This window comes from Parasteatoda tepidariorum, chromosome 10, assembly GCF_982258835.1.
Source record: "Parasteatoda tepidariorum strain Cologne lab strain chromosome 10, Ptep-v5.0, whole genome shotgun sequence".
Lineage (NCBI taxonomy): Eukaryota > Metazoa > Arthropoda > Arachnida > Araneae > Theridiidae > Parasteatoda > Parasteatoda tepidariorum.
Window position 1 is genome coordinate 44,994,629 of NC_141764.1, and position 14,138 is coordinate 45,008,766.

Consider the following 14,138-nt stretch of genomic DNA (forward strand, 5'->3'; position numbering starts at 1 on the left):
TTGGCTAATTTAATTGTCATTTCTGCTATTAAAAATGTGACCACTTTTCAACATAAACAAATATCAGGTACAGTAACAAAAAAAGTAAATCTAGCAGAAAAATTTCTTGATTGCGGTAAATTTTGACTATCATGAGTAAGTTGTGGTCAATAACATCATTTTCGGTGCTGAATGATTCTGAATAAAAGTAATTTGTTACTTTTCAGTTAGCTGGGTGAAAGAAAACAAATTTTTAAATTTTCTTTTTTATTTTTTTCATTTTATTTAATTTTTTGGGAACATTTATTAGGTACAATGCTTAAAAAATAAATATAATGAAAAAAATACTAAAAAAATAAAAAAAATTAGCAAAAGTCAATATTTTTTGGCGACTTGAGCCCGGTTAACTGAAAAGTACCGTTAATTTTCTTTCTTTTCTTTTTTTCTTGTTTTTTTTATTAGTTCAACTTTTAGAATGTGTTTTTTCAGTACAATAATAAAAGTCAACAGAATGTGCAATGTAAAATTGAAACTTTCTTAATAGCGTACATAAATAAATTTTACTTTTGCGAATATGTCGTAGTGAGTTTGGCGTAGTGTTTATATATCTAAGATCTTTTTTTTTTTTTTTTTTTTTTTTTTTAACCAAATTGCTAATTATTTTGCTAACCAAACGTATTACATTTTAACTCCAGCAGAAAATTAACATCAAAACAGGTGACAAGTTAATAACAAGTAACAATATTATAATAGTTGATGAAGAAATAATAGAAAATATGGTATACATATCATTTTAACAAGTCGTTTGAATAATTTAAAACTTTTAATTAATATTTGTAATTGCAGGAATGTTTCAATTATTGTGAGAGCATTAGGACGTGTACCTAACAATGCTGAACTGACTGAATTTATCAATAAGGTAAGCAGTGCGTATATATATATATATATATATATATATATATATATATATATATATATATATATATATATATATATATATATATATATATATATATATATATATATATATATATATATATATATATATATATATATATATATATATATATATATATATATATATATATATATATATATATATATATATATATATATATATATATATATATATATATATATATATATATATATATATATATATATATATACATATATCAGAATCTCTTTTCGTGCAATATGTAAGCTTATTTATTGGCTTAGTTTTACTTTAAAAACTCTAGCACAAACATATTTTAGTGCAGTGTATATTCGTCGGTGAGGTTTTTTTTTTGGACATATTTATTATTTTATTTTGTTATTGTTAAGTCATAACAAAATAATGTCTTAATTGGACAAACTAGCCAAGGCTTGGGAAATTTATTACTTTTTCTTTATGAGTGTAAATATGTACTATTTCTGTTTGTTAGAATTTTTTAATACGATTTCTTTAAGCAGTTAGAGGACGTTCAAATATTAGATAATGAAAAAAAAAAAACGGTTGGAACAATATTCACGTAAGACGCTCAAATTTCATTATTTTCAACATTTTATATAAAAAAAAAAGAAAATTACGTGGATTTTGAAAAAATCGAAAAAAATAAGAAAAATACGTGGAAAAATTTTAAATTTGAAATAAAAGTCACATTTGGAAAAATAAAATCTACAAATAAATTTCTTGAATGAGTTTCAAAAGTTAAATTTCGGCCACGACAGTAGGAAAACACAAAAGATTCACGAAAAATATTCCACTAAAAATGAATAGAAGCGTAAATTTTATTTTATGCAAGGTTTCATCGTTTATTCGAAATTTATCCTAAAATTAGGCTACTATAATAAAAATCAAAGTTAAAGCAAAAGGAAAAAAAAAGAGCAAAAAGGAGTTGCTTGCGAATTTCGTACATGAACATTGGTCGGGGTTTTTAAGATTTGTCGAAGTTGCCAAAACATGATTACGTAATATTTAAATGACCTCTTTAGTCGTAATTCTGCAACATGCAACGTGAAGGGGGCGAAGCCATACTCTTAACTGTTTCTGTTTGACTGTTTATGTTTGCCTAAGAAAGGTGATCTCCGAAGCAAGGAAAGAAGTTCAACCTAATTCTATTACATATCAAGCTCTGCTTTGTACTGAGAAGGAGAAAACTTCTTCGTACTCTTCATAAACGGATTTTAGTTTGGTTCATCGGATTTTAGTTTGCATTAAGAGCAAAAAAGAGGACTTTATGAGACCACTATACGCTTCTGCTTTATGAACGGTTAATAATTAACTTTGCAATATCACAAAACCAGACACTAGTTATCCATTAGTAGCTTTTCTTGGCTCTTAATCGGCGTATGTGCTTCTTTTATCAGAGCAGTGTTCGTGAAGATTTTTTCTTTCCGTTCTATTGAGTGTGAGATATGTAATTGCATTTTGATTTTTGCCATTGTATTTTAATTGATTGCAACTCAGAGCATGGGGCGAATTTCGATATCTTTTACTTTCGTTAGTCATAAAAGTGGCCACTAAAATGTTCTATTAAACTACTTTAAATAATTATTATTACACAAAATTACAATGTTCAAAATAATTGTACATGCAATAAAATGTGCATAGTATTTATTAAATAGCAACTAAATTAAGAATTATATGTTACTATCTGTTTGCAGTTACATGTATGCGAAATTATATTTTATACTAAAAAAAGGAGGTATTTCAACTACACTCATGTCCATAAATTAAGGATAATTCAGAATCACACGGAAATCGAACTCTAAAATTACAATTTCGCCTGTAGAATTATCACACATATCCTGAAGAAGAATATGCAAATTACTGGAAACCACTAGATGACGCTGGTAGTACGTCACAATGACGAGAGTGTAAGAGAGGGGTATATTAAGAATGGTGACAAAGAAGTAAAATTGTTCACAAGCGCTTTAAAAGCCTTTCAGTGCAATAACCGCATAGTTATGGCACAAAGGAAGCATTTGGATGATTTTTCACGTGGTAGAATCATCGGACGGCTGGAATGTGGACGTACCCAGCTGGAAGTATCCGAAAAACTTGGAATCACCCAGAGTGTCATCTCCAGGCTCTGGCAACGATTCCAAGATGATGGTAATGTGAATAGACATTACAGCACAGATCGCCCCCGAGTTACAACGCTGAATGAAGACTGATATTTGGCAGTTAGTGCCAAAAGAAACAGACGGAGCCCAGCATCAGACCTGTCTCGTCAGCTCTCTTCAGCTACCAGTAATACAGTTTCAAGGCAGACCGTGTGCAGACGCTTAGGGCACATTGGTCTATATGCTCGTAGGCCTGTCAGATGTGTTCCACTTACCGTAACTCACTGTCGCCTGCGATTAGCCTGGAGTAGAGAGCATGCATTGTGGACACCACAGCAGTGGTCTTGTGTGATGTTTTCCGACGAGTCCAGGTTTAGTTTGCAGTCTGATTCTCGCCGGACTTTCATATGGAAAGCGCCAGGAACCCGTTACCACCAAGACAACACCATTGAACGACGCCGTTACGGTGGTGCAGGATGGCTCGTTTGGGGAGGAATTATTCTTGGTTCCAGAACTGACCTACATGTTCAGAGTGTAACGATGACAGGCCACATCTATAGGGATGTCATTCTGGAACGACATGTGCGTTTGTTTTGGGGCGCCATGGGTGCTGAATTTCTGTTTATGGACGACAACGCCCGTCCTCACTGCGCAAACACTGTAGACGAATGCCTTCAATCGGAGGATATCACCCGTATGGATTGGCCAGCATACTCACCGGACTTGAATCCAATAGAGAATGTGTGGAATATGCTTGGCCGATGAATTTCAGCCCGTCAACCCTCTCCCACCTGTCTACCGGACTTTCGGAGGGCATTGCTTGATGAGTGGTGTAATATTCCCCAGGATCAGAATGACCTAGGTACATGCTCAGGGCTTGGAGGAAAGAAAAAAAAAAAAGGATCAGAATGATAATTTGATACTCAGCATGCCTAGTCGTTGTACGGCCTGTATTGCATCGTCCGGGAGATATACTCCGTATTAACCATCATGCTAACCATGTTATGCTGTTTTTTTGTAAATAGGTTCTTTTTTGAAATTTGCTCCAGGGAGTAATAATCGCAATTTTTATTAATTAGCATCTTTTTTGCTCTTTACCTTTTGTTTAATACATAGACTTTACAAATAAGTCAAATTTGTTTGGCTTCCGTCTCTTTCTGTGTCTGAACTTCATCATCCTTAATTTATGGACATGAGTGTATTATGTTATTCATTTTATGTAATGATAAGTATTAATATAAGATAAATTTAGTTGATGTTAGTCTTTTGAATATTTTAAATCCATTTTTATTATCTCTGCATCATTCCGCGATTTATTTTTTCATGTTTTTATTGTAAATTAGTGAGAAGTGCTGCTTGCATTTTGATATCCTTGTTATAGAATTTTGACATGATTTAAGGTATTTTAATTTAAATTAGCATTAATAAAATTTATTATAATAATATATTATTATATATACTTTATATATATATATAATTATGTATATTAATTAATTAATATATATTAATTATAATATATATTAATTACATACTTTATTTAAAATATCTATAGTAAAATATCTATAATAAAATTAAATGCATTTTAAATAAAGGGATAGCTTATTTTTGAATGCCAGTATTTTTTATTATTGAGTTAAGCAGCTTATTTATCATAGCTTCTAAAGCAGTGCCTCTAACCTGTCCATGTGATTGCGGACAACTATAATGATAATGGACAACTATAATAATCCGCTTTCTGATTTCTGTAAAATTATTTATGGTAGAAGGATATCATGCATTTATTCGCATGCATAAAACTAAAAATAAAATAATACTTATACTTATAATTGTACTAATAATTTATATCAGATAATATAAAATAAAGAAGATTCTATTGAATTCCTTAATTTTTTACAGATGTAGATTTTCAAAACGCCATATTGTGATTAAACTATTCTTTAAATTATATGCGCTATTTGTTACGATTGTAAAAATGACAGCAAACTAGCTAAATGATATAGTTTTAAATTTAGTAGCTATTTTTCGAAAAAGTGTGAAATTTTCAATGTGGAAACATTGAAATTTTTATTAATAAGTTGTTATTTTATAAATTTAATAAAAGAACTATTTCGCAACTAAAGATGGCAAGCGAAATTTTATTTTTAAGCATCTTTTGCGATTTCGCCCTATCGTCTATATGTATTATAAAAGGTCTAAGTAAAAATTTGCAGCTCTTGCTTCGGAAAATTTGTAAGCAATTGATATTTTGTAAATTTAAGCATTAATATTTATGTGAATATATATAGGTTGAGGAATCCCATGCAAAAGGTTTTGTAAAATTAGAAGTTTTATTACCAGCTCTGACAGATATTCTTTTATATGACAAGTAAGATAATTGCTTTTTCTTCATAAAATTGTTTAGAAAATAATGGTTAGCTTATTTTCAATATTTTTTCCCTCACTAATAAACCTTACTAATTGCAAACAATATTTTTCAGCTAATTCATAGTACTTTGTACAAGGAAAGTGAATACCTTAATGACTTTTGAACTAAATATAGGATTTTCATGTACTCGGACTTAACGATTTGAGAACCTAACCTTAAATAATGCAAATTGATTAGCACAGATGATACTTTAAACTAGGAAATCAGATACAGAAAACATGTCTCTTCTGATTAAAAATTTTTTTTCCCGACAAATTTGTATACCCTTGAAATAGAGGGGTCGTCGCAGTATGTTCCCAATAGTTTACAAAAGAGAGAGTTTGAAAGTTTGGGTCCCTTTACGTCAAGTTCTCTTTTGCGTTTTTCGCTTTATTTCCGAAACTAATGAATTGAATCATACCAGTTTTGAGCATAACTATTAATTTTGATTTGCTATGTAAAAAATAATATTTTTAATATTTTTATTATTTTATCGAAAAATTTTGAGTTGTACAAACTTTTATATTAATTTATTTAATCTGTGTAATTTTAAATGACAAAATCAAATATTAAAAAAGAGACTGTAGGAATAATACTTCAGAAACAAAAATTTAAATATAAATTTTTTAGAAATGATGTCATACACTGAAGGTGAAATTAAAATTTAAGAGGCGAAATTTCTGAACACGCTAGTGACCAAAATATTGGAACCATATTTTTCACATTGCTTTGATCACTATATTTTAAAGGTTAAGAATCCAAATCCATCAAAAAGGTATATTTATTTAGAGAAATGCGTTTTTGTGTCTAATTTCGTAACTTGAAATCTTGTCAGTACAAAATAATTGGCATATTAAGTGTTAAGCCTTCAAATTGTTAATATTGAATCCTAATTCGTGAAAATTCGATTATTAGGATAAAAGCTATTAAGAGGGCACGGAACATTATGGAAGTAATCATTTGGTTTTGAAAATGGATCGTATCCATTCTAGTTCTTAATTGATTAAACTAACTCTTTCAAATTAAATATCTTTTTGAGTGATTAAGATTTAATTATTACTCCCCACTAGTACTGGGAAATATTAGAACTTCCAATATTGCGTTATATATAGTCAGGAAATATCAATTTATTGCGATATTTTACCATTTTATTTAACATACGTTTATTTTTCATTTTGGTGAGAAACATAGTAACCTGACTGAAATTTGTCAAATATTCGCAATAATATTGGTTGTAAAAGCTAACACGAAATTTTCTAATTCTATGTTTATTGTCTTCGATAATCATCTTGAAATTATTGTGTTCGCAGATTATTATCTATAAATCTGCCTACATTATGGTATTTGATATTCTAGTGTTTGATAATTTTCCTACATTCCATAATTATCGAAATATATAGTAATCATGATGTATATTGAGAATGCTTTTCGAAACAACGTTATCACGATGTTGAAAAGATATTTATGTTTTACAATCTATCAATATGCCGCTAGATGTTTGCAGATTACGTTGACTTTTTTTTCGTATATCCCACAGTATTAGTTGGCAAACATAGTTTTGTTATATATTTTGACTTGAACATGTAAATACTTGTCAACGATTTCATGTTTTTTTATTAAAATATCACCTGATTCTTTTTAATGTAATGTAAAAGCGTATTTATTAACTTTCAATTTAAAATATTTTTTATACTTTAGAGAATTATATATTCCAATTCTTACTTCTCGGTAAATTATATATCGCCAATTTGAAGTGGTTGTACAAAATGTGGATTTTGGTAGAAAGTATGCTACAAATTATGTTTCTAAATGGAAATATGAAATGTCTTAAAAGTCTTCAATTGAACAAAATAAAAAAAAGTGCATAAGAAAATTAAAAGAATGAAAAGAATAAAAATAAATGGAATGAACCAGAAAATAAAAAATCGTGGTATTATATGTTTATAAATCGAACTTGAGGATGCAATCGATGTTTTTTGCACGGCCTTTTTCATTTCCTAAACTAATATTGCAATTTGATGCACGCAAATTATTTGTAAGAGAATGGAGTTTCGTGATCGTGTGATTGTTTTTAGAGCCGGTTCAATCCAGTGTTAGAAATTCAGAAGGAGTAAACATCAGCAAGTTTCAACAGAGATTTAAATTTGCGTATTTCTTGAGCTCTTTAGTTCATTACAGAAACCTTTCCACGACCAATACATTAAGTATCGTTTTCCAATCCACGGACGCAATTGTATTTTAACGCCTATCAGAACGTTCGCACTGAACCGTTCATTTCAATATAGCAACCGACATTTAGATTCAGCGAATCTTTTTATCTTACCGCCCATCAAATGTGAAATCCCCTTGAATGACGAAAAAAAAATGATGAGGCCCTTAGATTCTTATTCGAAGTGAACGTGATCTACAGTCAAAATAGCAATAAGTGTAATTAATATGAATAAATCTTTATTGATAATAGCAAGCAATATTATACAAACGATAACGAAAAATAAGAAAAAACTATACTAATTTTCTTTACCTGTCGGGTAAAAGAAACTGCAGGGACTATAAATTGGTTGGTAAATGTACAGGTCGAGAAAATAAATTGTCGGGTGAATGTGTATGTCGGGAAAATTAGACGTCGGGCAAACGTATCTGTCGGGAAAACGGAGTCGGGCATTTAGTTGAGTATCTGAGTGAAGGGTAAATGACCGGATACATTTCTGAGATAGTGATTGTTATTAGATAAAAACGTGATTTCGACATACTTGCGCTAAAATTTTTAGTAGCGTTATTTTGAGTGCATAGATCTTTTGCATAGCGTTTGTGATACATTAAAAGTAACGCTAACTTTATTTCGCATCTCTCAGGGACACGAAGATATGTTGGAAAATATGGGCTGCGAAATTCATATAGCGTAAACGTTAGAGTGAGAAAGAAACCGTAACCTTTATCTCTCTATTAGTACCATAAAATAAGTTAAGCAGCCCTGATTGATTATAATTTGTTTTCAACATATTTTTAGAAAATATTTCTTCGAAATTTAAGAAGAAAGTTCGATTTTTTTAAAATAACTTTTAAGTTACAAGAATACCATCAATCAGTTTTGAATATTGGATAGAAACATAACCCATTATGGTTAATAAATACTCTTTTTCAGAATTTACTTATCTACGAAACCTTGAATATAAATTTCTGATAGAAACTTTCAAAAGTATATTTCATGCCCCATAAAATGAATGATATGCACATGTTTTAAAAGCAAATTTTGTTTACAAAAATCAAAACGAGGCCTAAGATAAAATGATTAATTTATCATATTATAGAAAACTTCACTTTTCGATCCAATATTCTGCATCTGAACTTTGAAAAGCATTACATATAAACATGTACTTATAACATACAGCTCTAAACATTCTTTACCATCATACTGGGTTCATTTATGCAAGAAAAGATTCTTTAGGTTGCGGCTTTCGTAAAACTATCTCATCTATCTATTTTGTGTCAGAAAAGCGCTTTAATATTCATGGCGTATATCCGGCCTCAAACAAGACGCCTAGATATTTCTTGGCCTATTTAGGATGCGCTAAAATTCTAAGCTCCTTATAGATGAGCTTTGGTTTAGTATGCGATAAATAAATTGATGTGATGTTTTTGACATTCTGAGATTGATTGATATTTATTCATATTTTTTCCCAATAACCTTAAATGAGTTATAGGAATATAACTGGTGGATAAGGAATTGCGGATTTTGTTAAAGTTTGAATAAGTTTGAAAGGGTCCATGAGTGTATACTTTGTGTTTTGTTTGTTAGAAAATGCGTTACGATAAAATTTCAGTTTTTCTCGATGTTCCTAAAAGTATGAACATTAAAAAAGTTTTCAGTAATGCGTGGAGTCCTTTGAGAGTTCTTTACTTTAGTTTAGTAAGCGACAAGCCTGGAGTAAAATATAACTTTTGTTAAGAGTAGATTCTATAAATTAGTTATGTAAGTGAATATTTCAGATAAACTTTATACGTCTTTAGCAAAATAAAATAATGTGAAACTGTACATAAAAACAAGAAGGAAATGATGAAGACTTTAAATGCAAGCCTAGTCGGGTAGTGGTTATAGATTAAAAGAGAAGGTAGGGCGCATCTTAAAAATTGAGAATTGCATCACAAATCATGGCCGTAAATGTCATCGCATGCAGCTAGGAATGCTTTCATATTATGTGCTCATTTGTGCGTCTTTAAACTGGCTCATGTATTTAGTTAAATTGCCCTAATTTCATGATAAGTTTAGGTTTTATACTAAGTAATATCAAAAATTGCAGTCAAGTGGGCTCAAAAATAAGTTGTTTCATCGCAATTTATTAATTTGGGGATGAATCAGGAAAGCTTTATAAATTATCTGCCAAATATTTGAATGACTTTAAAACTGCTATATCTAGGCCTATTTGAATGCAATTTTTGATATATAATTAAGATAAATTTAAAATATAGTTAAGATAATATAATTAAATAATATAATTAAGATAAATTAAACAAATAAAAGTATCGGTTCAAATGCACACTAACAGCCAGTCGATAATAGAAAAACACCTCTAGCGGCTTGTGATGACGTTTCCGACTATATATGGGTTGTTATGTAACTCTATGCCCATATGATGTGCTCTACCTTTTTTCAGCTGTACTGAACTACTCTGTTTAAAACATGCCATGATAAGACACATGTTTTGTATAGCAAAATATGTCATGAAAAAGCACGGCATGTTTTATGCTGAAACAACAAGATTCAGGAGTGACAGGAAACGAACATATCTTTCAAAAGACAAACATTTAGAAAACATAACTGAGTCTCTAAATGCAGTAAGAACATATTTCAATGATATTCTTCATCGACACTACAGCCTATAGCAGGCTTGGGTCTCCTCAGTCAGTTTCCACCAATGCTGTCAATCCAAGGCTCTCCAATTTCTAGCACCTAACACACCAAGATCACTTCCTACCTTGTCTAGCCACATCATGGCCCGGCGATCTCTTTTCCTGGCACGATAAGTTCGCTTAAAGTCAGTTTCCTTGCATGATTGAGGCCTTCTAATTTTTGCGAGTGTCGATCTTTGCAAGCTGCTAATCTTTGCAAGTTACGACACTTGCAAGTCCTTGTGAGTATCGTGACGATAGTACCATCATTGAAACATATCATAATTTTATTTAAGATGGAGGCCTGCACCTAAACAACAGCTTTTGGAGGCTTTCGAATTCTTTGACAAGAAGAAAAAGGGATATCTCACTCCTAATTATATAAAGAAATTATTGAAGAATCATGGTAAGAAAAAAAGGATATCTACTTTCGTATTAGTTTATTTATTTTTTTAGTACCTTTAAGGATAATATCGCTGCTAAGGGTAATAAATGTATGCTAATGTAAATGCAATGTCTTTAAATATTAAGCAAAGAATGCAAAAAAGTCAAAAGAGAAATAATGCAAATACGAAAAAGTCACACTTGTAAAATTTTATTTTAATATAAACTGTATTGAGGAATGGAGAATATTAAAACTGCCGTTGATTTTCCTGTTGACATATTTTCTGCATCACCCTTAAATACTTTGAATAACTGGATTTAAACATTTCTTTTAAATTCAATATCCATATAGAATTTATATAACAATATTTACAATATTTTGATCGTATTCAAATTAATAAAAGTTCTAAGAATAAATTTTTCTCTCTTATGGTTTCTTATGCCTTCTATACTTTTTATAGGGAAATAAAGCTAAACAATATTTAAAAAGAGCACAAGATCCTCTGTAACGTCAAACGAAGCCTCTGTAACGTCAATCTTCATATTTGTGCAAAATTGCATTTGTATTTTGCATAAATATGATAGTATTATCCCGAACTTTTTGTAACATTTTGCATAAAGAGTATTAGTAATTCGATAGCATTCATAGTTGCAACGCACAATGCCTAAGTTAGGTACTAGGAATTCTCTTATTTGATAATTTAACTAAATAATACCAGCATTCGATAAAATGTCTAGGTATTCAACAGAAAACCAACGGTAACATGGTGAAGACATCGAATTGTTGCATCGAAATTGTATTATTATTATTTTTTTAAAATCAGAATCATTTTATTTAAAAAACTTGGCATGATCCTTACCGTACATGTTATGTGCAGAAATCTAAAGGTTGCAAAAATATCGCTTATTCCAAAAAGTTTTTAATTATTTATTTATTGCAAAAATTTCAGACCTAATACTCAACGTGTCACATTGAAAAACATAGTATGTTCTTTAACGAATATTGTTTAGAAACTATGTTAAAAATTAATGTAAAAATTATACACATTAAGGGTTGCACATGGCTATGTGATAACTAAATGAAGTTCGAACTACTTTTTTTTATAAAATTTTTTATTGTTTGTTGCTTTAATGCTTTTAGCGTATCCTTATGTCTGTCTTTATGCCTTTTCATGGGTTATTTATTATTCGCATTTCAATGCTTTTGAGGATTTTCCTTGCTGGTGTTATTGAATGCAAAACTTTTCGATAAATCTAATTTAACATGCAATCAGAGAGTGTTATTGTGATGCCACAATAGGCATTACATATTTCCTAACTTTTAAAAATTCTTTAAATTTCTTAAGCTCTTTTTTAATCATTCCTAATCGAATTGTAATTAAATTAAATCAACTATTTAATTTTTAATACAATTTATAAAAAGCGAATATAAAATATTTTATTCTTTTCTTATCGATCAATGTAACGGCTAACTTTTTATTTCAATACTAATGTAGATTCGTTAATTCACTTAATCGAAAATAAAAATCTATTTATAGATCTTTAAGAAACTAAAAATCTATTTATAGATCTTCATTCTTAATTTCTTACCTCAAATATGTTTCAGTTACATAGTTATACTAATTCTCACAGTCTTGTAGGCGATTCGAGATCGCCAAAGTATTTTCAAATCTAATATTGATTGTGGTATTTTTGGCAATGTTATCTTTCGATAAATCCTCAACCTTGGATCTCTTCCCATGCTCCTAACTGACCGTTGAGAAAAAATCATTTACTTTAAATTTCCAATTTTTGGAGACTGGGGATGCCCTTTTGGGCCTCCCAGTCCCAACCGTTGAATACCAATAAAAACTCTCCATATAAAGAGTGATTTTTGTTGATCCCTTGGGGTTTTTCTTAATTTTCGTATTTTGAATTATGGCCATTTACAATACTTAATAAATCAACTTTTCTTAGACGATTTTCTCTGAGATAAATATCATCATGTTACATCCAAATTAAGATGTATATGTAACTTCCAAAAGTCAATGATGATATCTGAACTGTCACTAATTAATTTAAAACGATCACCGCCACTACAGTTATATTACTAAAATTTTTAAATTGCTATACAATGCAAACAGCGTGTTTCAAAATTAAGCAAAAATGTATCAAAATAACTCCGAAACAAATATAGTTGAACTTGAAAACCCCATGTACTCTTCATTGAGTATAGTAACATGCTCAAAACGGTATATACTCATTTTCGAGACTACGCCTACTCTTATTTAAACGACAAATAACTCAATGAGTACATGATATGTCATTTTTGAGATGGTGCACTTTACTCAAAAATGAGTATATGTTGTATTGAGCATGTCACTATATTCAATAATGAGTACATGGCTTTTTGAAATTCGATTATATTTGTTTCGAATTTCGATACATTTTTGCTAAATTTTGAGAAACTCTTTTCTTACAGTCCATTTTTGGAAATACTTGCCTAAACCGAAGTAAACTATAATTTAAATAAAAAAACACGTCGTTAAAATCTGCTGAATAAGTGTCGCTGTCAAGTACGAAGAATTTAAAATTAAAAAGATCTCAATCATTTTATCACTTTCTATTGCCTCTTCCCCTTTAACTCATAAATACAGGATTTGATTCATCTTTTGCTTAAAAAAGATCTTTGTTTTAGACTACTTGACATAATAGACAAAATATATTTTTGAGACTGGTGATTACTGGACAAATTGTATTGTTTTCGGAATATTAGTTGACATAGTCGAATTATTTCAGGTGATCAGTTTGATGAAAATGAAATAGACTGCTTCTTAAATGCCGTTGTCAATCCAGATAAACAGCAGATTGAATATAACAAATGTTATGAAAAGCTTGTAGTCCCGGTAGTTGTGGATATTTTTGAAGAAAAACGTCACATTCTTCGACAGTTGAGAGATGAGCAAGAATAATTGATAGTTTTTTTCATGTTGGCAAAGGTTTTTTGAAATTATACAATAAAGCTGTAACTCAGTGTTGTCTAGTTTCTTAAAAAAAATTTATAATAAATTACTGAAAGATTTTCATAAAATCTCAAATAACAAATGTATTCACGGAGAAAAAAAATTAGGTAAAATTACTGTATTGAATGGTAAAGAAATTTTGGTAAAGAAGAAAAGATCTAGTTAATAATACAAAAATATAAAACCCAAAATATGAAGTTTTTTTTAAAAAGCATTTATTTGGTAAATTTTTCGCTCATATGGTAACGGCTTACAGGAAATTTTGGTTTAGTAAAAAATGCAAGTAAATTGAACCAACTAAATGATTTTTATTCCATGCTTTAAGGCATGATAATGAAATTACCAAAATTTAACACATTTACCAAATTTTACCACATGCTATAAAACCATACTTTATTGTTATGTTTAACAAAATTATTGCCAAAGCGCTT

The 14,138-nt window shown here is 29.7% G+C and overlaps 1 protein-coding gene across 1 annotated transcript in view; it reads left to right on the forward strand.

Annotated features, from left to right (window-relative positions):
• The window catches only part of LOC139426325 (dynein regulatory complex protein 8), a 14,576-nt gene extending 864 nt beyond the window's left edge, over positions 1–13,712 (forward strand). The window contains exons 3-6 of the mRNA XM_087152757.1: positions 826–898; positions 5,316–5,395; positions 10,618–10,727; positions 13,484–13,712. Coding sequence (XP_087008883.1) covers positions 826–898; positions 5,316–5,395; positions 10,618–10,727; positions 13,484–13,656 — 436 coding nt within the window. The 3' untranslated portion in view covers positions 13,657–13,712. The remainder of the gene's footprint in view (positions 1–825; positions 899–5,315; positions 5,396–10,617; positions 10,728–13,483) is intronic.
• Positions 13,713–14,138: the final 426 nt, after the last annotated feature.